Source organism: Hyla sarda, chromosome 8 (assembly GCF_029499605.1).
Source record: "Hyla sarda isolate aHylSar1 chromosome 8, aHylSar1.hap1, whole genome shotgun sequence".
Classification (NCBI taxonomy): Eukaryota; Metazoa; Chordata; class Amphibia; order Anura; family Hylidae; genus Hyla; species Hyla sarda.
In genome coordinates, this window is record NC_079196.1 from 20,200,063 (window position 1) to 20,228,010 (window position 27,948).

Here is a 27,948-nt window from a genome sequence, read left to right on the forward strand (position 1 = left end):
AGAGTACACAACACCATGTGACTGACCCCCAAGAGTACACAACACCATGTGACTGACCCCCAAGAGTACACAACACCATGTGACTGACCCCCAAGAGTACACAACACCATGTGACTGACCCCCAAGAGTACACAACACCATGTGACTGACCCCCGAGAGTACACAACACCATGTGACTGACCCCCAAGGAGTACACAACACCATGTGACTGACCCCCAAGGAGTACACAACACCATGTGACTGACCCCCAAGAGCACACAACACCATGTGACTGACCCCCAAGAGCACACAACACCATGTGACTGACCCCCGGGAGTACACAACACCATGTGACTGACCCCCAAGAGTACACAACACCATGTGACTGACCCCCAAGAGCACACAACACCATGTGACTGACCCTCAAGAGCACACAACACCATGTGACTGACCCCCGGGAGCACACAACACCATGTGACTGACCCCCAAGAGTACACAACACCATGTGACTGACCCCCAAGAGCACACAACACCATGTGACTGACCCCCGAGAGCACATAACACCATGTAACTGACCCCCGAGAGCACACAACACCATGTGACCCAGGAGAGCACACAACACCATGTGAACCCCCACCCCCAAGAACACACCACACCATGAGAACCCCCACCCCCAAGAACACACCATGTGAACCCCCCAAGAACACACACCATGTGAACCCCCCCAAAAAACACACAACACCATGTGAACCCCCACCCCCAAGAACACACCATTTGAACCCCCCCAAGAACACACACCATGTGAACCCCCCCCCAAGAACACACCACACCATGTGAACCCCCACCCCCAAGAACACACCATGTGAACCCCCACCCCCAAGAACACACCATGTGAACCCCCCCCCCCCAAGAACACACAACACCATGTTAACAAAATCCCCCCCCCCCCCCCCAAGAACACACAACACCATGTGAACGGGTGAAAGGTCGCACCTTGAGATAGGAGCCACAGTCCTTGATGACATTATGACTCAAGTCCAGGATCCGCAGGCTGTTCAATAGTTCCTGGAGGAAACAAAAGGTCATTAGAAAGTGTCTACAGATCTCCCCCATCAGAATAAATATCTCCGATAGCTGTCAGTGAATGAAAATTTTCTGGTTTATATACAAAAGCTAGTTACTCTTTATGAACAACATCCCATCCCCCAATTTTCCCATACACATGGATGTTCCCATACACTTTAGTTTCTCACTAGAGGGAAGGGGGAGGAAGCCGCTGCCAGACAGCTCAAAAGGATTGGTCGCCCAGGCATGCTGAGAGTTGCAGTTTAGCAACAGCAGGCGGTTCACTGAGCACTGATCTAATGTGTAAGAGGGTGTCCTAACTCTCACCAATGATAGGGAACATTCAAAATGGCCACCGGAGCTCAGTGCTATCTTTGCAGATGGACACTCAGCTCAGCCAAGTGTTCATGTGCTTGCAATGACTAAACGGGTGGTAAACCACTGCCAGACTCCTCTCCCACCAAGAAAAAAAAAAAAAAGATTGGGCGGTGGAAATCCAACATGCACGACCCTTCTCTTCCCTATCGTCATACCTGCACACAAGATAGTTGTTCGGTCCCGGTAAAATTTGCAGGTTTAAAGGGGTCTTTTTTTTTTTTTTTTTTCTCTCCATATAAATCAACAGAAAGTTAAAACAGATTAGTAAATTATTTCTATTAAAAAAAAATCTTAATCCTTCCAGTACTTATCTGCTGTATGTTCCACAGGAAGTTCTTTTCTTTTTTAAAGGGGTGCTCCGCCCCTAGACATCTTATCCCCTATCCATAGGATAGGGGATAAGATGTCAGATCTGCTTGCTTGCTCTCTGCGTAATGACTGGCAATACAGGGGCCGGAGCATTGTTATGTAATGGCTCCGCCCCCTCGTGACGTCACAGCCTGCCCTCTTAATGCAAGACAATGGGAGGGGGCGTGATGGCCACCACACCCCCTCTCATAGACTTGTATTGAGGGGACTGGCCGTGACACAACGAGGGGGCGGAGCCGTGACGTAACAATGCTCCGGGCCCCTGTATCCTTTGGATAGGGGGATAAGATGCTAGGGGCGGAGTACCCCTTTAATTTCTTTTCTTCTGTCTGACCACAGTGCTCTCTGCTGACACCTCTGTCTATGTCAGGAACTGTCCAGAGTAGGAGCAAATCCCCATAGCAAACATATGCTGCTCTGGACAGTTCCTAAAATGGACAGAGATGTCAGTAGAGAGCACTGTGGTCAGACAGAAAAGAGATTCAAAAAGAAAAGAACTTCCTGTGGCACATACAGCAGCTAATAAGTACTAAAAGGATTAAGATTTCTTTAATAGAAGTCAATTACAAATCTGTTTAACTTTTTGGAACCAGTTGATATGGAAAAAAAAAAAATTGTTTTTCACCGGGGTACCCCTTTAACCAACCTGTCTAATGCACATGGTCAGCTTTAGGACCTGTTCACATGTCTTATTCATCAGGAAAATTTCAATATATAAGTATAGAGTGCGGTCTGCTGAACTGCCCTATACATATCGATCAGATGCTAAAACAGTGTTTCCCAACCAGGGTGCCTCCAGCTGTTGCAAAACTACAACTCCCAGCATGCCCGGACAGCCGTTGGCTGTCCGGGCATGCTGGGAGTTGTAGTTTTGCAACAGCTGGAGGCACCCTGGTTGGGAAGCACTGCCCTAAAAGAACAATTGGCCCCTATGAGAGCCTAAGGCTGTGTTCACACTGGCCTGATAGGCCGCACATCAAAGGCTTTGTTATCTTTATGGCCCATGCGGCAGGGAAGCTTCTTATCGGGGGTCGCTGTGTAACGTCTGATGTAATCTTATCTACTGCGGAAGGAACAGAGATACAGAAATAGCTGACATAGGGGTCCGCTCACACCCCACACCACATAATGTGAACCACATTGTCATGGACGTAGAGGGGCTCAGGACTCGGTGGAACAGAACGAACTGTACAATATGTGCAGAGTTTTGAATATTTGTTTCTTAAAAAGAGAACAGGTCAACAGAAAATGACCTAGGGGTCTATGGTCCATGGGGCTTGCTGTAAAGCATATCTCTAAATGCCGTTAAAAACAGCTCAGGCAAGATGGTCGCCTCTACAATATCGTCCTATCGTTAAAAAAAATATTGGAATTTGTATCAGTATATTCACATTATCTGGCTCTAATCAGTTAAAAAAACAAAACGTAGGTGACACATTCCTTTCAAGGCTATGTTCACACAGCATAAAACATAGCCGTATTTAGGTGACTTTTCAGGAGAAGTACATAAGGAGCAGCACTGTTTATGGCCATTATATAACTTGTATATGGCCATTTTTAGACGATTTCTACTCTGTAGGCTTTATCTATAATTTTTAGTTCACCTAGAGCTTCTCCCTCCATAGACATGTATTGCTTGACTTACAGACACAGGACAGGAGCTGATTTTCAAAGATGATTCAAAGAGAACCTGTGACCCCCCAAACCCCACAAAAAAGCCTAGGGTGCCCTGATCACACACCTTTTCACAGTTCCTTGATACACCCTTCCGTTCCCAAGATATGAGAGTTTATAAATTGTACAAGGAATCAGTCAGATGGGCGTGAACTTAAAGTGTACCCGTACATATCACTCAGTACCTAATCCTGACCATATACATTTTTATGTGTCTAGCACCTTTATTTCTTTCTTTATTACACTTTTAATGTAGCTCACTAGTCTGAATTCCTCTCAAAGGGAGGGGGCGTGGCCTCACTGTGCAGGTCTCCGCCCCCTCCCTCAGTATGCTGTCTGCTCACATCTCCCCTAGTATTAGGAAAACTACAACTCCCAGCTTGTCCTCACTGACAGTAGCGGGACACAAGATGACAGTGGGAGGATTTTTCCTCCAGGTATGAGCCCTGCACTCACAGCTGTCAATCAAGGAAGTGTGTCCATGACATACGTGATGACTCATGGACACAGCAGGACTAGTATGTGTCAAAGCAGGCGGGGGGGGGGCAGTTGTTTGACTGGATTTTTCAATATGAAATACTGAAAATTTTCTAAAGAAAGCAATTGCAAAACCTATTGGTTATACTCGCTTTAGAACATATCAAAAGTTTTTGTATCTGACAGTGCCAATTTAAGGTTAATAATGGGCCGGATTATACATTAGTTGGGGGGGGGGGGGGGGGGGTGAATGTTGCACATTGAGGGGCATGTATGTCTGATATTCAACCTCCTGACTGTATAATCGCGCCCCTCACCTGTTGGTCACTAGTCATGTGAACGAGGACTCAGGCCTTCATCCACAATTTTGAAGAGAGACTTTAAAGGAGAACTCCAGAACATAAAAATCCCCCATACGTAAAAAAATAAAGATGTACATACCTTCCTCCGCTCCCCCGGGGCCTCCGGTAACCGGCTGCAGCCTCCGCCGTGATCCTCTTCCTGGTTGCCGGTGGTCGGATGAGTCTTACTGCGCTCAGCCAATCACCAGCCGCAGTGAAGTCCCGACTTGGCCGGCGATAGGCTGAGCGGCAATGTGACGTTTTCGGCTCCGGCCGCAGGTGCCGGTGTAGTGAAGAATTTTGTGTCCTGAAGCGTTTTCACACTGCCGCTCAGAATATCGCCGGCCGAGTCTGACTTCGCTGCGGCTGGTAATTGTCTGAGCGCAGTATGATTCATCCGACAACCAGGAAGTGGATCACGGCGGAGACCGGAGCCGGTCACCGGAGGAAGGTATGTACATCTTTATTTTTTTTACTGCCGGCAGTATGGGGGACAATTTTTATATTCCGGAGTTCTCCTTTAACGGTGCGTTCAAACTGAGTAATTCCTCATGAATTCTCCGCTTAGAAATAATTAACATCTGCTTTGCCATTGACTTCAATGTATTTTACTCTGCACTGTTCACACTGCGTAAATTCTGCTCTTTCTTCTTGCAGAATATGCGAGCAGAAGTCCATTGAAGTCAATGGTCAAAATTTTTCTGCTTGAAATTGTTTCCGCATGAAAAAAAAATAAAATAAAATAAAAAAAAGGGAAATTCCAATTGGTAGTTGTAGTCCAGCAAAAAAACAAAACAAAAACACTTTCCTCCTATATTCCGCACGAAAAAAAAAACCCTGTAAATTCTGCTGCAAAATTATGAATTTGTTCTTCGGCAATTTATAGGCCAAATGGCTGTCCGGGCATGCTGGGAATTGTGGTATTGCAACAGCTAAAGGAACACTGTTTGGGAATCACTGGTCTATAGCCACAGGACAACTCAATGTGAGACACAGACACAACCGCCATATAAACCCCCAGGGGGCGCTCACCAGGGACTGGTCCAAGCTGTGGATCATGTTGTAGCTGAAATTCAGAGTGTGAAGCTCCAGCCAGGGCAAAGCAGAACTCAGATCCCCGCCACAGAGAGAGATCACTTCCTGCAGGGAGACAATTCATATATACATTATATATCTGTAGAGTTTACATGTATGGTGTATGTACATAAAGGGGTACCCCGGGGAAGTCAACTTATCCCCTATACTCAGGATGAGGGATAAATGTCCAATCACCGGAGGTCCGAACGGGGCCCAGCAACTTACCCTCTCTCTGAGCACAACAGCCGTCCCCCCCCCCCTCCCGAGACGAGCTGGAGTGCCGGTCTGCTTAGCCAATCCCTGTCTGAGTTGGGGGTCCCAGAGCACTCAGAGGATGGGTAAGTCGCTAGTCCCTGTTCTAGAGATCGTGGGGGGTCTCAGCGTTCGGACCCCCTGATAAGACACTTATCCCCTATCCTGTAAATAAGGGATAAGTTGACTTCCCCGGAGTACCACTTTAATTATGGGAGGAAAACACACAGTCAAGCGCATCCCTCTTGTATTAAATATCTTCTTACTTTATCATAATCCTTTAAAGGGGTACTCCGCTGCCAGACATATTAGCCCCTACCCAAAGGATAAGGGATGAGATGTCTGATCGCGGGGCTCCCGCTGCTGGGGCCCCCCGCGATCTCCTGCAGCACCCGGCGTTCTAAACAAACGCCAGGTTTTTGCGGCAGCGGTTGTGACGTCAGGGCCACGCCCCCTCATGATGTCACGCCATGCCCTCTATATTCATGTCTATTGGAGGGGGCGTGTCGTAAACATGGCCTAAAAGCTGGTACACCAGAATACAGACACAGCAATCAAATGTACACACACACATATATATACACATACATACAGTGACCCCCCTCAGACCTACGATGGCCCCGACATACAATAATTTCAACATGCGATGGCCTCTCAGAGTCCATCGCATGGTGAAGGCAGCATCAACATACGATGCTTTTGTATGTCGGGGCCATCACATAAACGGCTATCCGGCAGCGCAGACTGCTTCAGCTGCCACCGGATAGCCGTTTACGGTGCCCCCTGTGGTCTGGTGGGTGTCACTCACCTGTACCGGCGCTCCGGATCGTCCTCTTCGGGATCCCCTGCATCGCTGGCGCTCTCCATCGTCGTCATCACGTCATCGTGCACGCCGTCCCGCCATCCAATAGGAGCGGCGTGCGTAGCGACATAATGACGGCGATGAAGAGACGCAGCAGAGACGGTCCGGGGATGCGGCGACAGCGATGGAGGGCGACATCCAGGGCAGCGGTGGGGACAGGCGAGTACTGTATAACCTCCTATACCAGTGGTCTTCAACCTGCGGACCTCCAGATGTTGCAAAACTACAACTCCCAGCATGCCCGGACAGCCGTTGGCTGTCCGGGCATGCTGGGAATTGTAGTTTTGCAACATCGGGAGGTCCGCAGGTTGGAGACCACTGTCCTATACTTTACATTGCACGGATCCCTCAACATACCATGGTTTCAACTAACGATCGTTCATTTGGAACGGATTACCCTCGTATGTTGAGGGACCACTGTATATATATGGGAAAAAAATTATAAAATATATAAATAAAATAAATATATATAATTTCTCAAAAGTAATGCAGTGCTACTTCACCATAAGTCTCTGATGCCAGTGCCCCAACTCAATCACAGTCCACGTAATAGAACAACAATGGCGCAGCACTCAAAAAAAATGCAAAAAAAATGTGAAAAACGTTGTTGACATGAAGGAATAAATTCCAATTTTTGTTTTGCATTTTTTGAGTGCTGCTCATTGTTATATTATATATATATATATATATATATATATATATATATATATATTAGAGATGAGCGAACTTACAGTAAATTCGATTCGTCACGAACTTCTCGGCTCGGCAGTTGATGACTTTTCCTGCATAAATTAGTTCAGCCTTCAGGTGTTCCGGTGGGCTGGAAAAGGTGGATACAGTCCTGGGAAAGAGTCTCCTAGGACTGTATCCACCTTTTCCAGCCCACGGGAGCACCGGAAAGCTGAACTAATTTATGCAGGATAAGTCATCAACTGCCGAGCCGAGAAGTTTGTGACGAATCGAATTTACTGTAAGTTCGCTCATCTCTAATATATATATATATATATATATATATATATATATATGGAAAAGAATATTACATTTACTATATATATATATATATATATATATATATATATATATTTTTTTTTTTTTTTATTAATTATTGCTATTATTAATATAATAATAAATGAACCAGGAAGCTCAGGATGGACAGTGCTATAGGTCAGATAAGAGATGGTATGAAATGGTTGAAGAAAGGACTGCAATAAATAGGCAGGGCGACGTACAGATCAAACAGTATGGCGGCCCCTCCACTCACCTCCAAGCTGGTGACACACCGGAAGCAGACGAGAACCTCCAGCTGAGAATAGACGCATCGCAGGCCGCGTAAACAGTGAGGGGGCAGGGACCGCAACTGGGAACCAGAGAGCAAAAGAAAAGACACATGCTGAACACAATGATAAAACAGTACACAGTAAGCTCATCAGCACCCCCTGGTGGCTGCTGCAGGAAGACAGGATTTAGTTTATCGATATGAAGGGGATTTGGAGCAATGTGTCAGAGAAATTGACTAAACTAAGCGCGTGTGTGTGTGTGTGTGTGTGTGTGTGTGTGCACGTTCGTGTGTAGTGCAGTAATTAGAGATGAGCAAACTTACAGTAAATTCGATTCGTCACAAACTTCTCGGCTCGGCAGTTGATGACTTTTCCTGCATAAAGTAGTTCAGCTTTCCGGTGCTCCCGTGGGCTGGAAAAGGTGGATACAGTCCTAGGAGACTCTTTCCTAGGACTGTATCCACCTTTTCCAGCCCACGGGAGCACCGGAAAGCTGAACTACTTTATGCAGGAAAAGTCATCAACTGCCGAGCCGAGAAGTTCGTGACGAATCGAATTTACTGTAAGTTCGCTCATCTCTAGCAGTAATGTCAAGGAAAATTCCTTTATTCCAGCATCAGCGAGACCCAAAAGGTGCCAAAATTATCAAGATATGTGCTATAAGAAAATGGTCCCCTATACAGATAGTCTGTCTTGTTACATAAAGAGGTAACTATATTAATAAAGTTATTTTAGAGCATAAGTGTGCGGATTATCAGACATTTTTGGATTGTGCCGATGTTCACGCTGCAGAAGAAAAGCTTTATACTCTAAAAGCAGGAAAAAGTTTTGCATAATTTTCTACCGATGCTGGATTAAAAGGAATTTATAAGGTTTGCCATATGTTGTGATAAAAAAAAAAAAAAACTGTGCTTAAAGGGGCACTCCGCTCCTAGACATCTTATCCCCTATCCAAAGGAAAGGGGATAAGATGTCTGATCGCGGGGGTCCCGCCACTGGGGACCCTCCCGCGATCTCCCTGCTGCACCCGGTGTTCGTTTGGAGCTTGTGACATCACGGTCACGCCCCCTCAATGCAAGTCTATGGGAGGGCCGTTACACCCCTCCCATAGGAGGGGGCGTGGCCGTGATGTCACAAGCCTCATCCCTGCATAGTCAGTTATCTGGCACGAACCGAAGTTCGCTCCGAGCACCGGACGTCTGGGGTGCCGCAGCCGAGATCGCGGAGGTCTCCAGTGGCGGGACCCCCGCAATCAGACATCTTATCCTCTATCCTTTGGATAGGGGATAAGATTTCTAGGGGCGTAGTACCCCTTTAACAAGAGTGTCCAACCAGCAGCCCTCTAGTTGTTGCAAAACTACAACTCCCAGCATGCTCGGACAGCCGTTGGCTGTCCGAGCATGCTGGGAGTTGTAGTTTTGCAATAGCTAGAGGGCTGCAGGTTGGATACCATGGATGTATAAAAATACAGCTCATGACTCCACCATCAGGCTGACCGTGGTATTGCAATATCACAATTTCCAGTAATACGCGGTATGGACTTTTATCTCTGAATTTTTATTCTCACCTCCAAAGACCGTAAAGACTTAAAGGGGAAGATGTTCACGTCAAACTGGCGAGGACACTCAGGAGGATGAATAAGCTGCAAAATTAAGCGAGATACAAGAAGGGAAAATACATTTCTGAAAATTAGTTATGTCGCACAACAATGACTCTCATACAGAAATGACCCCCATGTTGTGCAATGGGCTATATAACAGCATCGTGCTATTCGGTTATAGTCAGGCAGGAAGAGGCGGGGCTAGGACAACCACTTATAAATATAGGACACTGCCACTTTAAGAAGGCAGCGGTATGAATGGTGTTGGAGGAGAAATGTGGATCCGGTAGGGAAACTAGTGAAGATACAAACCTTGAGGGCGGGGGTCTTCTGTAACATGTCGAGCAGGAACTGAGTGCGCAGGATGGGGACGTTGTCGGCCGGGTGCGCTGGAAGTGCCTGGAACCCAGTTCCTGGTCCGCGAGGAAACAGCTGTTCGAACAGGCGGGTGACGACTTGTAGACACGGGGTGAGGAGAGACAGGACCCGGCTACTGTCCAGAACGGTGTCCCCTGGAGGAAACGGAACGTTACTGGCAAAAAGTATATTCTAACAGTGCCACCCTACCTGGAGACTCACCGCACCAGTGCCACCCTGCCGGGAGACTCACAGCACCAGTGTCACCCCGCCGGGAGACTCACCGCAACAGTGCCACCCCGCCGGGAGACTCACCGCAACAGTGCCACCCCGCCGGGAGACTCACCGCAACAGTGCCACCCCGCCGGGAGACTCACCGTAACAGTGCCACCCCGCCGGGAGACTCACCGCAACAGTGCCACCCCGCCGGGAGACTCACCGCAACAGTGCCACCCCGCCGGGAGACTCACCGCACCAGTGCCACCCCGCCGGGAGACTCACAGCACCAGTGTCACCCCGCCGGGAGACTCACCGCAACAGTGCCACCCCGCCGGGAGACTCACCGCAACAGTGCCACCCCGCCGGGAGACTCACCGCAACAGTGCCACCCCGCCGGGAGACTCACCGCAACAGTGCCACCCCGCCGGGAGACTCACCGCAACAGTGCCACCCCGCCGGGAGACTCACCGCAACAGTGCCACCCCGCCGGGAGACTCACCGCAACAGTGCCACCCCGCCGGGAGACTCACCGCAACAGTGCCACCCTGCCTGGAGACTCACCGCAACAGTGCCACCCTGCCTGGAGACTCACCGCAACAGTGCCACCCTGCCTGGAGACTCACCACAACAGTGCCACCCCCCCAGGAGACTCACCGCACCAGTGCCACCCCGCCAGGAGACTCACCGCACCAGTGCCACCCCGCCAGGAGACTCACCGCACCAGTGCCACCCCGCCAGGAGACTCACCGCACCAGTTCCATCCAGCCGGGAGACCTCACGAGTGTCACCTCGCCTGGAGACCTTTATTAGCATCAGTGAGACGTTGCCTGGAGACATTATGTGCTTCAATGTCACCCTGACTGGAGACTCTGAGCCCCAGTGCCACTTTGAGAGTTCACCAGAACAAGGAAACTGGAGAGAGCACCCTGCCTGTAGACTCTGAGCACCAGCACCACAGAGAACAAGGATTCCCGAAGGACCTCCCCTTCCAGGGACTCCAAGAGTCCACCCTGCCTGTAGATTGCAAGTACCAGCACCATCCTGACCTTCAGACACAACCCTAACCAGGATTCCTTATTGTGTACCCCACTCAGGGACCCAGAGAGTCCCCTCCAACATGTATATTCCAAGAACTAATACCACTCTGACCACCAATGTCGACCCCTCCTAGAAACAACCCAGCATGGAAACCTTGATCCCTGAATCCCAAGAGACCACCCTGACCAGGAACTCCAGCGAGCACAACCCTAACCCCAGAGACCACCACATCCCAATGGAATAAATGTTCACCCTGTCAGGAGACTCCAAAACATCAGCACCACCCTGACCCCGCAGTCCAGTCAAGGACCCTCAGAGCCCATCTCACCTTGTCCTTTACAGCCACCATGACTGCCACACGAGCACCGCTCCACTATTCCTGAAGGCACAAGCCGACGCCAGCCTTGGTGTGAATACCGCCCTGCCCGCAGCCGACTCACCCCAAGCTCTAGTTTTATACACCTACCATGGTCTCGTAGAAGCTGCGCAAGGCCCTGGACCATGGACTCCGGAGCCTCAGTCTTCATTTATCTGAAAAAAAAAAAAGTAAAAATAAAAATTAAATAACGTGCTACATTTATTCTCAAGATCTCTGCTTGCTCTAAGTGAATGGCTGACAATCCATAAAGAAATTTCTCAAAGCAAAGGGTTTGTTACAATGTATCAGTCCGGAAAAAAATAAAAAAAACCTCTGTGAGCGAAAGGACATTTATCAAAACCTGTGTAGAGGAAGAGCGGTGCAGTTGCCCATAGCAACCAATCAGATCGCTTCTTTCATTTTTCACAGGCTTTTTTTCTTCCCAAAGAGAAAGAAGCGATCTGATTGGTTGCTATGGGCAACTGCACCGCTCTTCCTCTACACAGGCCTTTATAAATCTCGACTCCAGGCTTCATGGTGGTTTTCAACCTCCGGATGTAAAGGAGACAAACTGCATTCACTGACAGGAAGCAGAGATCCTGCAGACGAGGAAGAATTGAAACAACATATGTGAGAAAGTTGAAGAGTTCTTTATTCCCAACCAGGGTGCCTCCAGCTGTTGCAAAACGTTGGCTTCGGCTGTCCAGGCATGCTGGGAGTTTTAGTTTTGCAACCGCTGGAGGCACCCTGGATGGGAAACACTAGGCCAAGGCGACCGTTGCTGGTGGGTTTGGGGTGCAAAATGGACCCCCATGATTATAATCCTGGGGTTCCGATGATTGATAGAAGTCTTTACCCCTGTTCTGTTTCAGACTGTACTAGTGGAGCGCCAATATAACTGATCACTTATGGCATAGCACCATACAGTACATGCAAAATCAATAATTGCTTATAATAGAGCCCTATAGCAGTGGTCTGCAAACTGTGGACCTCCAGGTGTTGCAAAACTACAACTCTCAGCATGCCAAAGACTGTCCGCCCATGCTGGAAGTTGTAGGTTTGCAACAGCTGGAGGACCACAGACCTATGGTCTATAGCAATAGTCTTCAACCTGCGGACCTCCAGATGTTGCAAAACTACAACTCCCAGCATGCCCGGACAGCCGTTGGCTGTCCGGGCATGCTGGGAGTTGTAGTTTTGCAACACCTGGAGGTCCGCAGGTTGGAGACCACTGGTCCATAGGACCTTTAAAAAAAAAGTAATTTTTTTTATTTTTTTTAAACATATAAATAAGCCCCTACCCCTAATAAAAATTTTAAATCACCCTAATTTTCACATTTCATGAATAAAAATAAAATAAAATTTTTAAAAACTAAATAAACAAAAATTATCCTATTTGGTATCATCGCGGGCGGAATTGTCAGAACAATTAAAATATAACATTAATGATCATGCGGGAAAACGTAAAATAACATTTAAAAAAATACCATACACCAGAATTGCTGATATCAGGTCAGATCATGTATCAGGGCCAAAAAAAACGTAATAAAAACGTAATCAAAAAGTCCAATTAAAACAAAAACTGTACTAATAAAAACTACAGATCACAGCGCCCAAAATGACCATCATACATCTCCGTGTTTGCAAAAAAAGAGTTACAGGGGTCAATAGAGCACAATTTTAAGTATACTCAATTTTATCGTAAAAAGTTATAACTTTTTAAATGCAGTAAAATAAAAACAAAACCTATATAAAATGGGTATCGTCGCAATCGTATGGACCTACAAAATAAAGATAACGAAACCCCCCCCACCCCCACCGCAGCGCAATTGAGGGGTGGTTGATCCACTGTGGAGGTAGCCCGAGGGCTTACCTCTCCTACCATGTGGACTCCTGCGCTGAGAATGATAAAGCCTGGCAGGACCAGGATTATCAATCGAGCGCAGAGCACACAGATCAATGTGGTTCTATGGAACCACATTGATCTGTATGAGGAATCAAATGATTCCTTCTTAAAAGTCCCCTAAGGGAACTAAAAGTGTAAAAACCACACACACATTAAAGGAGTAGTCCAGTGGTGATTCAGTTATGATTTTTTCCAGAAGTACGACAAAATCAAACCTATATAAGTAGGGGATCATTTTAATCGTATGGACCTACAGAATAATGATAAGGTGTCATTTTTACCGAAAAATGTACTGCGTAGAAACGGAAGCCCCCAAAAGTGACAAAATGGCGTTTTTTTCTTCTTCAATTTTGTCGTACAATGAATTTTTTTTCCCGCTTCGCCGTAGATTTTCGGGTATAATGACTGATGTCATTACCAAATAGAATTGGTGGCGCAAAAAAATAAATTAAAAAAACATCGTGGGGGACATTTCCTAATCTAGTCTATTCTGGGAATGCTTATAGACCAGCATATGTGGTCGTCTCCTGTCTATTGTGCTCCTAATTTATCAAAGGTCTCACAGCCCTTGATAAATTCTGTGCTCAGACTTCAGGGTCTACAGGTTACACTGCATTTAGACCGGCTCCAACATGGTCGGACATTTCAGCGTATTTTGGGCAGATGCGACTTGTCGCACAAAAGTCGCACTTGATAAATTCAGCACCAATGCATTTTTCCGTCTAAAATAGACTCGCATGCATCATGTTCTAAAAATCCTCCACAGCAAAAGTCGCAGAAAAGTCGCACATAGTTAGACTGCGACTTTCTGTGCGACAAATTTAGACAGGAAAAACCAGTCTAAATCCTTTGATAAATCTCCCCCCATATGTTTATTTTTAGGTGCAAAAATGTAAAGGGTTATGACTTTTAAAAAGGGTGAGGAGGAAGAAACGAAAGCGCAAAAACGAAAAAAAAAAAACGCTCGGTCCTTAAGGGGTTAAACAAGCTTTCGTATGGGTCTGCAGATGGGAAACTGAAAGCGTTATGGCCATTAGAAGGTCAAGAGGGGAAAAGATGGAAACGAAAAACAAAAATTAAAAATGACCTGTGTCCTCAAGGGGTTAATTATGCAAAGTGTGATGAGCGTGTATTTGCATATTTCTGTGATACTTTGTTATGATGTTGCACCATTTTCACCTACATCACGTGACTCTGTCTCCATAGACAGCTGCAGGGTGACCCCTCACATAGAGATGATAGCGCTGTCCCCCCCGGACGCACCTGACCAGGTCCGCACGCTGCTCCGTGTCCAGTCTCCGGTCACCTGAGGCTCCTGCCAGATCCCCCAGTGTCCCCTTCCCCCTGTCCAGCAGTCTCTCTATCCCACTGTACACTTCCGCTCTCCGTCTCAGAGAATAGGAGCGAAGCCAAAGTCTAGTACACCCGCCTCCCAGACACCATAGAGAGGAGGGCATTAGAGTAAGAGCGTCCAGTCTCTGAGGCCTGTCTCCCAGCGCGTACCATAGAGTTGAGGCAAAGCCGAACAGTTACGTATATTGTCCTCCCAGACACCATAGAGAGGAGGGCATTAGAGTAAGAGCGTCCAGTCTCTGAGGCCTGTCTCCCAGCGCGTACCATAGAGTTGAGGCAAAGCCGAACAGTTACGTATATTGTCCTCCCAGACACCATAGAGAGTGGGGATGGAGCGACCGTTATCGTCTCCGGCCTCCTGCAACACATCATAGAGCCGTGTTTCCCAACCAGAGTGCCTCCAGCTGTTGCAAAACTACAACTTCCTTCGGCTGTCCGGGCATGCTGGGAGTTGTAGTTTTGCAACATCTGGAGGGCCACAGTTTGAAGACCACTGCTCTATATAATGGGGGAGATTTATCAAAACCTGTAGAGAGGCAAAGTTGCCCAGTTGCCCATAGCGACCAATCAGATCGCTTCTTTCATTCTTAACAAGGCCTGTGAAAAATGAAAGAAGTGATCTGATTGGTTGCTATGGGCAACTGGTCCTCTTTGCCTCTCCACAGATTTTGATAAATCTCCCCCATTATATGTCAATGACTCCCAACCAGGGTGCCTCCAGCTGTTGCAAAACTACAACTTCCTTCGGCTGTCTGGGCATGCTGGAAGTTGTAGTTTTGCAACAGCTGGAGGCACCCTGGTTGGGAGTCATTGACATATAATGGGGGAGATTTATCAAAATCTGTGGAGAGGCAAAGAGGACCAGTTGCCCATAGCAACCAATCAGATCACTTCTTTCATTTTTCACAGGCCTTGTTAAGAATGAAAGAAGCAATCTGATTGGTCGCTATGGGCAACTTTGCCTCTCTACAGGTTTTGATAAATCTCCCCCATAGAGCAGTGGTCTTCAAACTGTGGCCCTCCAGATGTTGCAAAACTACAACTCCCAGCATGCCCGGACAGCCGTTGGCTGTCCGGGCATGCTGGGAGTTGTAGTTTTGCAACATCTGGAGGGCCACAGTTTGAAGACCACTGATATAGAGTGTATAAGATTATAAATTAACCCCTTAAAGGTGTACTCCCATGGAAAACTTTTTTTATTTATTTATTTTTTAAATCAACTGGTGCCAGGAAGTTAAACAGATTTGTAAATCACTTCTATAAAAAAAAAAAAAAAAATCTTAATCCTTCCAGTACTTTTTAGGGGCTGTATACTAAAGAGAAATCCAAAAAAGAAATGCATTTCCTCTTATGTCACGACCACAGTGCTCTCTGCTGACCTCTGCTGTCCATTTTAGGAACTGTCCAGACCAGGAGAATATCCCCATAACAAACATATGCTGCTCTGGACAGTTCCTAAAATGGACAGCAGAGGTCAGCAGAGAGCACTGTGGTCGTGACATAAGAGGAAATGCATTTCTTTTTTGGATTTCTCTTTAGTATACAGCCCCTAAAAAGTACTGGATGGGTAAAGATTTTTTTAATAGAAGTGATTTACAAATCTGTTTAACTTTCTGGCACCAATTCATTTAAAAAAATAAATATAGTTCCCCTTTAACCCCTTAAGGACCAGGCCATTTTACACCTTAGGACCAGAGCGTTTTTTGCACATCTGACCACTGTCACTTTAAACATTAATAACTCTGGAATGCTTTTAGTTATCATTCTGATTCCGAGATTGTGTTTTCGTGACATATTCTACTTTAACATAGTGGTAAAATTTTGTGGTAACTTGCATCCTTTCTTGGTGAAAAATCCTAAAATTTGATGAAAAAATTGAAAAATTAGCATTTTTCTAACTTTGAAGCTCTCTGCTTGTAAGGAAAATGGATATTCCCCCCCCCAAAAAAATTTGATTCACAAATACAATATGTCTACTTTATGTTCGCATCATAAAATTTATGAGTTTTTACTTTTGGAAGACACCAGAGGGCTTCAAAGTTCAGTAGCAATTTTCAAATTTTTCACAAAATTTTCAAACTCACTATTTTTCAGGGACCAGTTCAGGTTTGAAGTGGATTTGAAGGGTCTTCTTATTAGAAATACCCCACAAAAGACCCCATTATAAAAACTGCACCCCCCAAAGTATTCAAAATGACATTCAGTCAGCGTTTTAACCCTTTAGGTGTTTCACAGGAATAGCTGCAAAGTGAAGGAGAAAATTCACAATCTTCATTTTTTACACTCGCATGTTCTTGTAGACTCAAATTTTTTAATTTTTACAAGGGGTAGAAGGAGAAAATGTATACTTATATTTGTAGCCCAATTTCTCTCGAGTAAGCACATACCTCATATGTCTATGTAAAGTATTCGGCGGGCGCAGTAGAGGGCTCAGAAGCGAAGGAGCGACAAGGGGATTTTGGAGTGGACGTTTTTCTGAAATATTTTTTGGGGGGCATGTTGCATTTAGGAAGCCCCTATGGTGCCAGAACAGCAAAAAATCCTCACATGGCATACCATCTTGGAAACTAAACTCCTTGGGGAACGTAAGAAGGGGTAAAGTGAACCTTAATACCCCACAGGTGTTTCACGGGTTTTGCATATGTAAAAAAAAATATATTTTTTTCACTAAAATGTGTGTTTCCCCCCAAATTTCACATTTTTGCAAGGGTTAATAGCAGAAAATACCCCCCAAAATTTGTAACCCCATCTCTTCTGAGTATGGAGGTACCCCATAAGTTGACCTGAAGTGCACTACGGGCGAACTACAATGCTCAGAAGAGAAGGAGTCATATTTTGCTTTTTGAAAGCAAATTTTGGTCGGGGGGCATGTCGCATTTAGGAAGCCCCTATGGTGCCAGAACAGCAAAAAAAAAAAACACATGGCATACCATTTTGGAAACTAGACCCCTTGAGGAACGTAACAAGGAATAAAGTGAGCCTTAATACCCCACAGGGGTTTCATGACTTTTGCATATGTAAAAAATGTAAAAAAAATTCACTACAATGTGTGTTTCCCCCCAAATTTCAAATTTTTGCAAGGGTTAATAGCAGAAAAGACCCCCCAAAATTTGTAACCCCATCTCTTCTGAGTATGAAGGTTTTTTTTTTGCGTTTGTCAAAACCGCTGTAACAATCAGCCACCCCTGTGCAAATCACCTCAAATGTACATGGTGCACTCTCCCTTCTGGGCCTTGTTGTGCGCCCCCAGAGCACTTTGCGCCCACATATGGGGTATCTCCGTAGTCGGGAGAAATTGCATTACAAATTTTGGGGGGCTTTTTTCCCTTTTACCTCTTGTCAAAATGAACAGTATAGGGCAACACCAGCGTGTTAGTGTAAAACATTTATTTTTTTACACTAACATGCTGTTGTAGACCCCAACTTCACCTTTTCAAAAGGGGTTAAAGGAGAAAAAGCCCCTCAAAATTTGTAACACAATTTCTCCCGAGTACGGCGATACCCCATATGTGTCCCTAAACTGTTGCCTTGAAATACGACAGGGCTCCGAAGTGAGAGCGCCATGTACATTTGAAGCCTGAATTAGGGATTTGCATAGGGGTGGACATAGGGGTATTCTATGTCAGTGATTCCCAAACAGGGTGCCTCCAGCTGTTGCAAAACTCCCAGCATGCTTGGACAGTCAACGGCTGTCTGGCAATACTGGGAGTTGTTGTTTTGCAACATTTGGGAGCTCCATTTTGGAAACAGTGGCGTACCAGATGTTTTTCATTTTTATTGGGGAGGGGAGTGGGGCTGTTTAGGGGTATGTGTATATGTAGTGTTTTTTACTTTTTATTTTTTTTGTGTTAGTGTAGTGTAGTGTTTTTAGGGTACAGTCACACGGGCGGGGGATTACAGCGAGTTTCCCGCTGCGAGTTTGAGCTGCCGCGCAAAATTTGCTGCATCGCAAACTTGCAGCCTGATACTCACTGTAAGCCCCCTGCCCATGTGAATGTACCCTGTACATTCACAAGGGGGGGACCTCCAGCTGTTGGGAAACACTGAGTTAGGAAACAGACAATGTTTCCCAACCAGTGTGCCTCCAGTTGTTGCAAAATCACAACTCCCAAACATTCTCAGGCATGCTGGAAGTAGTAGTTCGGCAACATCTTTAGAGCCAGATGTTGCCGAACTACAACTCCCAGCATGCTTGGAGTTGTAGTTTTGCAACATCTGTAGGACTACAGTTTGTAGACCACTAATACAGTGGTTCCCAATCTCTGCCCTTCCAGATGTTGCAAAACTACAACTCCCAGTATGCCAAAACTGTCCAGGCATGCTGGGAGTTGTAGTTCTGCAACATCTGAAGGGCCAGATGTTACAGAACTACAACTCCCAGCATGCCTGGACAGTAAGGGCATGCTGAGGATGTGTAGTTTTGCAACATCTGGAAGGGCACAGTGGTCTCCAAACTGTGGACCTCCAGATGTTGCAAAACTGCAACTCCCAGCATGCCCAGACGCCAAGGGCTGGCTAGGCATGCTGGGAGTTGTAGTATACAGGGTCCCATTACAGCAATGCATGTCGCTTTACGGTGACGTGCATTGCTGTAAAGGGCCCGACCACGGCTGAAGAGGAACTCACCTGTCGCCGCTGCCGCCGTCTTCATCGCCGTGATCCGTGTCTTCAGGGGCCGGGCCCCAGCACTCCCCCGTCCCCCGCCGCATCCTCCGGTTTTCCTCCCGTCCTCTCCGGACTTCCAGGGACCGGGCAGGCCGGGAGGAAGTAACCGCCCCCCCTGCGATTGGTCGGTTAGCTAACCGACGGATCGCAGGGGATCGGAGGAGGTGGCAGGCTTGCCACCTTGCTCCTAGCCTCCATCATGGTCCTGGCTGTCTGTGACAGCCGGGATCATGCAAAATTACCGGGCGGTCGGGTCCCAGAGACCCGATCAGCCCGGCATCCCCGGGCTAAAAAACTTAATCCTTTCAGTACTTGTGAGCTGTTGAAGTTGAGTTGTTCTTTTCTGTCTAAGGGTGCGTTCACACTGCGGAATCTCTGCTCACTGAATTCCGTGAGTGCAGATTCTGCCTGGGGTCCGACGCCGAAGCTACTTCGACGCTAGGGCCGCGGGGCACTGAGCCGTCACCATTGACGGCCATGCAGTGCTCGCAGAATCCGCGCAAAGAATGAACATGTACTTTCTTTGCGCAGAACAATTTCAGCAGCGGAATTTTCCACCGTTGAAATTCCGCAGTGTCAACAGTGCTCTCTGCTGACATCTCTGCTTGTCTCGGGAACTGCACAGAGTAGAAGAGGTTTGCTATGGGGATTTGCTTCTACTCTGGACAGTTCCCGAGACAGGTGTCATCAGAGAGCACTTAGAAAGAAAAGAACAACTCCACTTCAACAGCTGATAATTATTGAAAGGATTAAGATTTTTTAATAGAAGTAATTTACAAATCTGTTTAACTTTCTGGAGCCAGTTGATATAAAAAAAATAAAAAAAAAGTTTTTTCCTGGAATACCCCTTTAAATATATTCAGAATTTTTTATAAATGTGATTTTTATTTAAGAAATTGAAGTCATAAAGCAGTGGTCCCTGTTAACCTGCAGCTTTTGTAGAACTACAATTTCCAGGATTCCCCTATTTGCAATGATTCCAAACGACGGACCTGCAGTTGTGGCAAAACTACAACTCCCAGCATGCTGGGAGTTGTAATTTTGCAACTTTTGGAGGTCCATAGTTTGGAGACCACTGCCCTGGAAGGTCAGACCCCCATCAGTCAGGTATTCTTGTCCTATACTGTGCCATGACTAAGAACCGCACGGTTTGAAACGTGTCGGCGTTTCAGCTTTGTTTTTAACCTCACGTGGATTTTTGTTGTTCCCTATTTTTAATATGTATTAATAAAATTTTGGACTTTTAATCATTTTTCTTTTTGGGAGCTGGAGCATCTGCACTTTTCTTCATTTGATATTGTTCATACCAAGATGCGGCTTGGACTGCCGCTCCCTGCTCCCAGAGTTTTCCTGATCCTCCTGTTAAGATGAAATCTTCAAGGCGGTGAGCTGGTTGCTTTTTGCATTTACATATTTTTTCATTTTATATGTACCGTGGGTGCTGCTAACCTAACTTTCCATGTAAGTTTGGACAATACGGAACGCCTCACACGTGCAGCTACTTTGTTTTCCAATCAAGGAAACACCACTATCCCTCTTGACATCAAAAAAACCCTATGGGACCTAGAACATCTTAGATCTAAACAGTTACGTACGTGGTGGGACATTACTACTCTTAAACAATATACAGACAAAAATATGATCCCGCGGGGTCTTAGGATCCGGAAAACTTCTGCAGCTGCTACGGAAGATTAGGAGAATCTTGAGCAGGATAATATCCCCATAACAAACATATGCTGCTCTGGACAGTTCCTAAAATGGAGAGCAGAGGTCAGCAGAGAGCACTGTGGTCATGACATCAGAGAAAATGCATTTCTTTTTTGGATTTCCTAACTGCTCCTCTAAATTGATTGCAATCATAATAGAGCGACAACAACGCAAAATGTTGGAAATGGAAAATAATATAAAAACTATGAATGAAACATTGGAACCTTATAAGGATCTAACAGAATTAACTACTTTACATACAGAAATGGAAGATAAACTAAAAGATCTTGAGGAAGATATTGCAAAATCAAAACAAATTCAATTCAGTCGTGACTTACGAGATTATGCCACTAATTCAGTATACACCTGGCATAGAAACCGCCGACAACCAAAACCGCGGTCCATACTCAAAAAACATGGCAATACAAACAATACCGCAGAAAGAAAGTCTGTTCATTTCAGTTCGTCTGAACTGGACACCACGGACAATTATACTGATTACGCAGAAGATGAACAGAATGCATCAGCTCACCGCCCAACTCATGTGTCAAAAAACGAGGAGCCTTTTTCCAAGCGGGACCAAAAACCGAAGTACAACAACAGAAAATATCCTACAAGAAATCAACATATGAAAGGAAACGAAAAAACCACAGAGGAGGATGTAAACATCACCCAAACAAAATCAAAACAGAACAAGAAATGATACAAAATATGCATAATAACGAAAGCGCAACACAACATCTTGTCTAAAGGATTACATTTTGTTCCTAATCAGTCGTTTAATTTATATAACACCATTAAAGACGTAAACCGGTTTATAAGAACTCTAACCATTAAGAAACATTTTTTTAAGGAAAACACAGAGCATGATAATTCTGTCCCTTTAAATAGGTCAACTTCAGATAACTCTCTGTCACGCCCTCTTAATATTACAGGACAAAATGCATTACCGTTACACTCATCATTTACGGATCAAAAGTGTTTACTTCAATTGATGGATTTGCAGGACCATATTCACACTGATACTATAATAACAGACACTAAAACAAGTTTTCAAACGTCTAATTCAGCGTTTTACCCCATTAATTCCCGCAAGCAATCAATGGAACTGTTTCAACAACGTGTGGAAAGGGATCTACAAAATTTAGAGCAATTACAAAAAACGAAAAATGTGAATACAGATAACATTACTCAACGAGAACGCATTGCTATTAAATCCCTTAAAGACAACCCCAATGTTATCATAAAGAATGTAGATAAGGGAGGCTCAGTCGTGGTTTTAGATGTCAAGTTGTATGAAAAATTGGTGTTTGATATGCTTAATGATGTGACAACCTATCGACTGATCCCCTCTGATCCAACTAATGTTATTTGTAGCAAATTGAGGAGGCTATTGGATGAAGGAGTTACCCTTAATCTTATATCTCAACAGCAGAGTGAATTTTTATGTCCTGCTCATCCTATCTGCCCTGTATTTCACGCTCTGCCTAAGATCCACCAAAACTGCTTTCCGCCTCCTCTTCGTCCCATAGTAGCGGGCATAGGATCGCTCTTAGAGCGATTAGGATCGTGGGTAGACTCCTTGTTACAGCCGCTGGTAAGCCGTACCATGGGTCAGATAAAAGACACAAAATCGTTACTCAATGCAATAGGAGAACTTACGTGGCATAAGGGTGATGCATTCATGTCATGCAATTTAGTATCTTTATGTTCATGTATCCCATATGATAAAGCGTTAATCGCAATTCAACATCATTTAACCAGATATAGTACTTAGAGTCTTGAGTTGAATGAATACATCAGTGAGGTACTCAGTTTCCTACTTAAACATAATTTTTTCCGGTTTAATCAATCTTTTTTTCTCCAGGCAACCGGCTGTCCAATGGGAGCAAAATTCTCACCCACTTTGGCAAATCTTTTCATGGCCTTTTGGGAAGAGACATGTCTGTATGCGACCGCCAGCCCACTGCACTCTACGGTGGGCTGGTATGGTTGATATATAGACGATATATTGGTGATATGGACAGGATCACATGATGAAGCTTTTCATTTTTTGGATGAGATTAATGCCAACAATCTCGGTTTAAAATTTACATTGGAATGGGGTGGGAGCTGCATTAATTTTCTTGATGTCACTTTAATAGGAGATCATAGACATCATGATGACATGTGATGGACAACCTCCCTGTGGGAGAACTTATAAGGGCAAAAAGAGCATCTTCTGATGATGATACTTATTCCAATACATGCACGGATATAAAAAATAGGTTAATTAATAGAGGTTACCCAAAACACATTCTCTGGAGAGCAGAGGTAAAAGTTGCATGTGTCACGATTCGGCTTACAGGTTGTGGATCCACTGTGTCAGCGAGGGATTGGCGTGGACCGTGCCGGTGGACCGGTTCTAAGTGGCTACTGGTGTTCACCAGAGCCCGCCGCAAAGCGGGATGGTCTTGCTGCGGCGGTAGCAACCAGGTCGTATCCACCGGCAACGGCTCAACCTCGCTGACTGCTGAGAAGGCGTGGGACAGAAGGACTAGGCAGAGGCAAGGTCAGACGTAGCAGAAGGTCAGGGCAGGCGGCAAGGTTCGTAGTCAATATGGATAGCAGGAGATCAGGTAACACAGGCTTTGGACAACACTAAACGCTTTCACTGGCACAAGGCAACAAGATCCGGCAAGGGAGTGCAGGGGAAGTGATGTGATATAGCCAGGGAGCAGGTGAAAGCTAATTAAGCTAATTGGGCCAGGCACCAATCATTGGTGCACTGGCCCTTTAAGTCTCAGAGAGCTGGCGCGCGCGCGCCCTAGAGAGCGGAGCCGCGCGCGCCAGCACATGACAGCCGGGGACCGGGACGGGTAAGTGACTTGGGATGCGATTCGCGAGCGGGCGCGTCCCGCTATGCGAATCGCATCCCCGCCGGCAATGTCAGTGCAGCGCTCCTGGTCAGCGGGTCTGACCGGGGCGCTGCAGGGAGAGAGACGCCGTGAGCGCTCCGGGGAGGAGCAGGGACCCGGAGCGCTCGGCGTAACAGCATGCAGGACACGGGTATCATGTTTATCATCTGTCACAAATAAAAAACAAAAAAATCGTCCACCTTTTGGTATTTTCAACTGCCTACAGTACTAATTTTATGGACATAAAAAACATTCTCCTCAAACACCTACCTGTGTTGCGGGATAATTAAATTGTGTCCGAAATACTTGATATCAGTGTCAAGTGTGTGGCCAAGAGAGGCCGCACATTATCTAACCAACTATGTCCTAGTGATTATTGCACAATAGAAGCTGGTCATACCGGTCATACATGGTTACAAACCACAGGCAACTACAAATGTGCCCAAAAAAGATGGAATCTTTGTCCCTTTATGCATAAATCACAGACTTTCAAATCAGTAGTTACACATAGTACGTATAACATCAATTCTTTTATAAATTGTAACTCTACACATTTGATTTATTCTGTTACATGCAAGTCCTGCAGTTTACAGTATATTGGATGCACAGTTAGGAAACTGAAACGCCGCATATATGAACATCTTCATGCGGCAAGTGTGACACCATTTCATACTAGAAATTTGTCAGGTTTATCCAAACATATCTTGGAAATTCATAATGGTGATTCCTCCTCCCTTGAAATTATGGGAATTGAAAAAGTGTCTCGCCCAGCAAGGGGAGGGGACTGGGCACGTAAGGTACTCATGAGAGAGACCTTTTGGATACTGCGTCTACAGTCCAGGTTTCCACAAGGTTTAAATCATCGTCATGACTTATATTATATTTATTAATATTCAATCTCGTACCTTTTTTGCCCCTTGTCCTTTATTATCATCTCATTGTTGGTAACATTTGCTGGTTTGATTTTTGCTGAATCTCATATTCAAATTATGGTTCTGGTTGACTTTTGGCCACATTATGCGGTTTCTTTCAGACATGTTGTGAGTTTTCATTCATTTTTTCATATGTAATTTTTATTTAGTAATAATTTTTCAATTTTTGTAATTGGGCATCATATGGTTAATATAGGTAGTATATAGCAAATATACATTACAATTACCCAGTACACAGAGATAAAATATAAATTCCCTCCATTTTATATGGATTGAATGGAGTTACTTAATGTACATATATATTTGATACCCAAGAGTTGATGAACATGTTGTTATTGGTTCATTTTCTGTATTTCTCACTATTATTTTTTTCCCTTTTTCTTCTTTCTTTTTGTTGTTGGTTCTTGTCTGTTTTTTGCCTTTGGTTATACACCACATAATGCGGTTGTGTTGCGGTTGTGTAAAATAAGTGTATATTTGTAAATCGCTTCTAGTAGCTCATATGCAGTTATTATCATCGCATAATGTGACCATGCAGTTATTATCATCGCATAATGTGACCATGCAGTTATTATCATCGCATAATGTGACCATGCAGTTATTATCATCGCATAATGTGACCATGCAGTTATTATCATCGCATACTGTGACCATGCAGTTATTATCATCGCATAATGTGACCATGCAGTTATTATCTTCGCATACTGTGACCATGCAGTTATTATCATCGCATACTGTGACAATGCAGTTATTATCATCGCATAATGTGACCATGCAGTTATTATCATCGCATAATGTGACCATGCAGTTATTATCATCGCATAATGTGACCATGCAGTTATTATCTTCGCATACTGTGACCATGCAGTTATTATCATCGCATAATGTGACCATGCAGTTATTATCATCGCATACTGTGACCATGCAGTTATTATCATTGCATAATGTGACCATGCAGTTATTATCATCGCATACTGTGACAATGCAGTTATTATCATTGCATAATGTGACCATGCAGTTATTATCATCGCATACTGTGACAATGCAGTTATTATCATCGCATAATGTGACCATGCAGTTATTATCATTGCATAATGTGACCATGCAGTTATTATCATCGCATACTGTGTCAATGCAGTTATTATCATCGCATAATGTGACCATGCAGTTATTATCATCGCATAATGTGACCATGCAGTTATTATCATCGCATAATGTGACCATGCAGTTATTATCATTGCATAATGTGACCATGCAGTTATTATCATCGCATACTGTGACAATGCAGTTATTATCATCGCATAATGTGACCATGCAGTTATTATCATCGCATAATGTGACCATGCAGTTATTATCATCGCATACTGTGACAATGCAGTTATTATCATCGCATAATGTGACCATGCAGTTATTATCTTCGCATACTGTGACCATGCAGTTATTATCATCGCATACTGTGACAATGCAGTTATTATCATCGCATAATGTGACCATGCAGTTATTATCATTGCATAATGTGACCATGCAGTTATTATCATCGCATACTGTGACAATGCAGTTATTATCATCGCATAATGTGACCATGCAGTTATTATCATCGCATAATGTGACCATGCAGTTATTATCATCGCATAATGTGACCATGCAGTTATTATCATTGCATAATGTGACCATGCAGTTATTATCATCGCATACTGTGACAATGCAGTTATTATCATCGCATAATGTGACCATGCAGTTATTATCATCGCATAATGTGACCATGCCATAAATACACAGAAGGGAAATGTGTTGTGTCTGCATCTTAATAATTATGCATGCGGAATTCTGTTCTAGTACAGATATGAGTGTTTTCAGTGCATACACGCTCTTGTTTATAATTTGTATTTAAAACAGTTTGTTTTTGTATTACTTCATGATACCGGCCCCGGAGAAAGAAGCATCATTCATATAAAGAGTTAATATATAGTCACATGACAATTAGAACCGGAACCGATGTCATGAAGTGGGCGTTCTCTCTTTTATGGGATTTTTTTGATCCTTGTCCATTTATCAGTAGGTATATAAGGTGAGCGGTTCACTCTGGGTACTGTGCCATGACTAAGAACCGCACGGTTCGAAACGCGTCGGCGTTTCAGCTTTGTTTTTAACCTCACGTGGAATTAAATTTTTCCCTATTTTTAATATGGATTAATTAAATTTGGGACTTTTAATAATATTTATTTTTGGGAGCTGGAGCATCTGCACTTTTCTTCACTTGATATTCTTGTCCTATACCAGTGTTTTCCAACTATGTTGCCTCCAAAACTACAACTCCCAGCATACCAGAGGTTGTAGTTTTGCAACAGTTGGAAACACTTAGGCTGGGACACATTGTTATAGTTTATCGTTCCCTGTTATCTACGATTTTTGAAAGGGGTGATGCTAAATTAATTAGTTCCATTCAGTTTTACCTCGACCCTGACCAATCCCCCTGTCCCCACTGAATGAAGCTGTCCCCACCATGCTTCACTCTATTGGGCAGGTAATGGGCAGTGGGTATTGGGCAGGTGATGGGCAGTGCCTGGTTTCCTCCAGACATGATGCTGCCCCCACCATGATCACTGTAGGGATGGTATTGGGCAGGTGATGGGCAGTGCCTGGTTTCCTCCAGACATGATGCTGCCCCCACCATGATCACTGTAGGGATGGTATTGGGCAGGTGATGGGCAGTGCCTGATTTCCTCCAGACATGATGCTGCCCCCACCATGATCACTGTAGGGATGGTAATATGCAAGTGATGGGCAGTGCCTGGTTTCCCCCAGACATGATGCTGCCCCCACCATGATCACTGTAGGGATGGTATTGGGCAGGTGATGGGCAGTGCCTGGTTTCCTCCAGACAGGATACTGCCCCCACCATGATCACTGTAGGGATGGTATTGGGCAGGTGATGGGCAGTGCCTGGTTTCCTCCAGACAGGATACTGCCCCCACCATGATCACTGTAGGGATGGTATTGGGCAGGTGATGGGCAGTGCCTGGTTTCCTCCAGACATGATGCTGCCCCCACCATGATCACTGTAGGGATGGTATTGGGCAGGAGATGGGCAGTGCCTTGTTTCCTCCAGACATGATGCTGCCCCCACCATGATCACTGTAGGGATGATATTGGGCAGGTGATGAG

At 45.1% G+C, this 27,948-nt stretch overlaps 3 protein-coding genes across 7 annotated transcripts in view; 1 reads left to right on the forward strand and 2 right to left on the reverse strand.

Moving 5' to 3' along the window:
* The window catches only part of STK11IP (serine/threonine kinase 11 interacting protein), a 76,440-nt gene extending 61,335 nt beyond the window's left edge, over window positions 1-15,105 (reverse strand). The window contains exons 1-7 of one of the 4 annotated variants that reach the window (XM_056535891.1): window positions 14,847-15,105; window positions 11,432-11,496; window positions 9,664-9,863; window positions 9,319-9,393; window positions 7,736-7,831; window positions 5,316-5,423; window positions 973-1,044 (exon numbers count right to left, since the gene is read on the reverse strand). In XM_056535891.1, the coding sequence (XP_056391866.1) occupies window positions 973-1,044; window positions 5,316-5,423; window positions 7,736-7,831; window positions 9,319-9,393; window positions 9,664-9,863; window positions 11,432-11,492 (612 nt within the window). In that variant the 5' untranslated portion in view covers window positions 11,493-11,496; window positions 14,847-15,105. Of the gene's footprint in view, window positions 1-972; window positions 1,045-5,315; window positions 5,424-7,735; window positions 7,832-9,318; window positions 9,394-9,663; window positions 9,864-11,431; window positions 11,497-14,412; window positions 14,637-14,732; window positions 14,806-14,846 lie in introns of those variants that run through there. The other 3 variants (XM_056535890.1, XM_056535888.1, XM_056535889.1) reach the window with 3 other exon arrangements.
* The window catches only part of SLC4A3 (solute carrier family 4 member 3), an 88,919-nt gene continuing 75,574 nt past the window's right edge, over window positions 14,604-27,948 (forward strand). The window contains exon 1 of one of the 2 annotated variants that reach the window (XM_056535895.1): window positions 14,604-14,690. The gene's annotated coding sequence lies outside the window, so the exon portion shown is untranslated. Of the gene's footprint in view, window positions 14,691-14,779; window positions 14,872-27,948 lie in introns of those variants that run through there. The other variant, XM_056535894.1, reaches the window with a different exon arrangement.
* LOC130285265 (protein psiQ-like) lies at window positions 25,282-26,547 on the reverse strand. The gene has a single exon (XM_056536617.1). The coding sequence runs from the start codon at window positions 26,545-26,547 to the stop codon at window positions 25,282-25,284; it is 1,266 nt and encodes a 421-aa protein (XP_056392592.1).

Excerpts from the sequence above, each read along its gene's own strand:
- LOC130285265 (XM_056536617.1), bottom strand. The coding sequence starts at position 26,547 with ATGGTCACATTATGCGATGATAATAACTGCATGGTCACATTATGCGAT.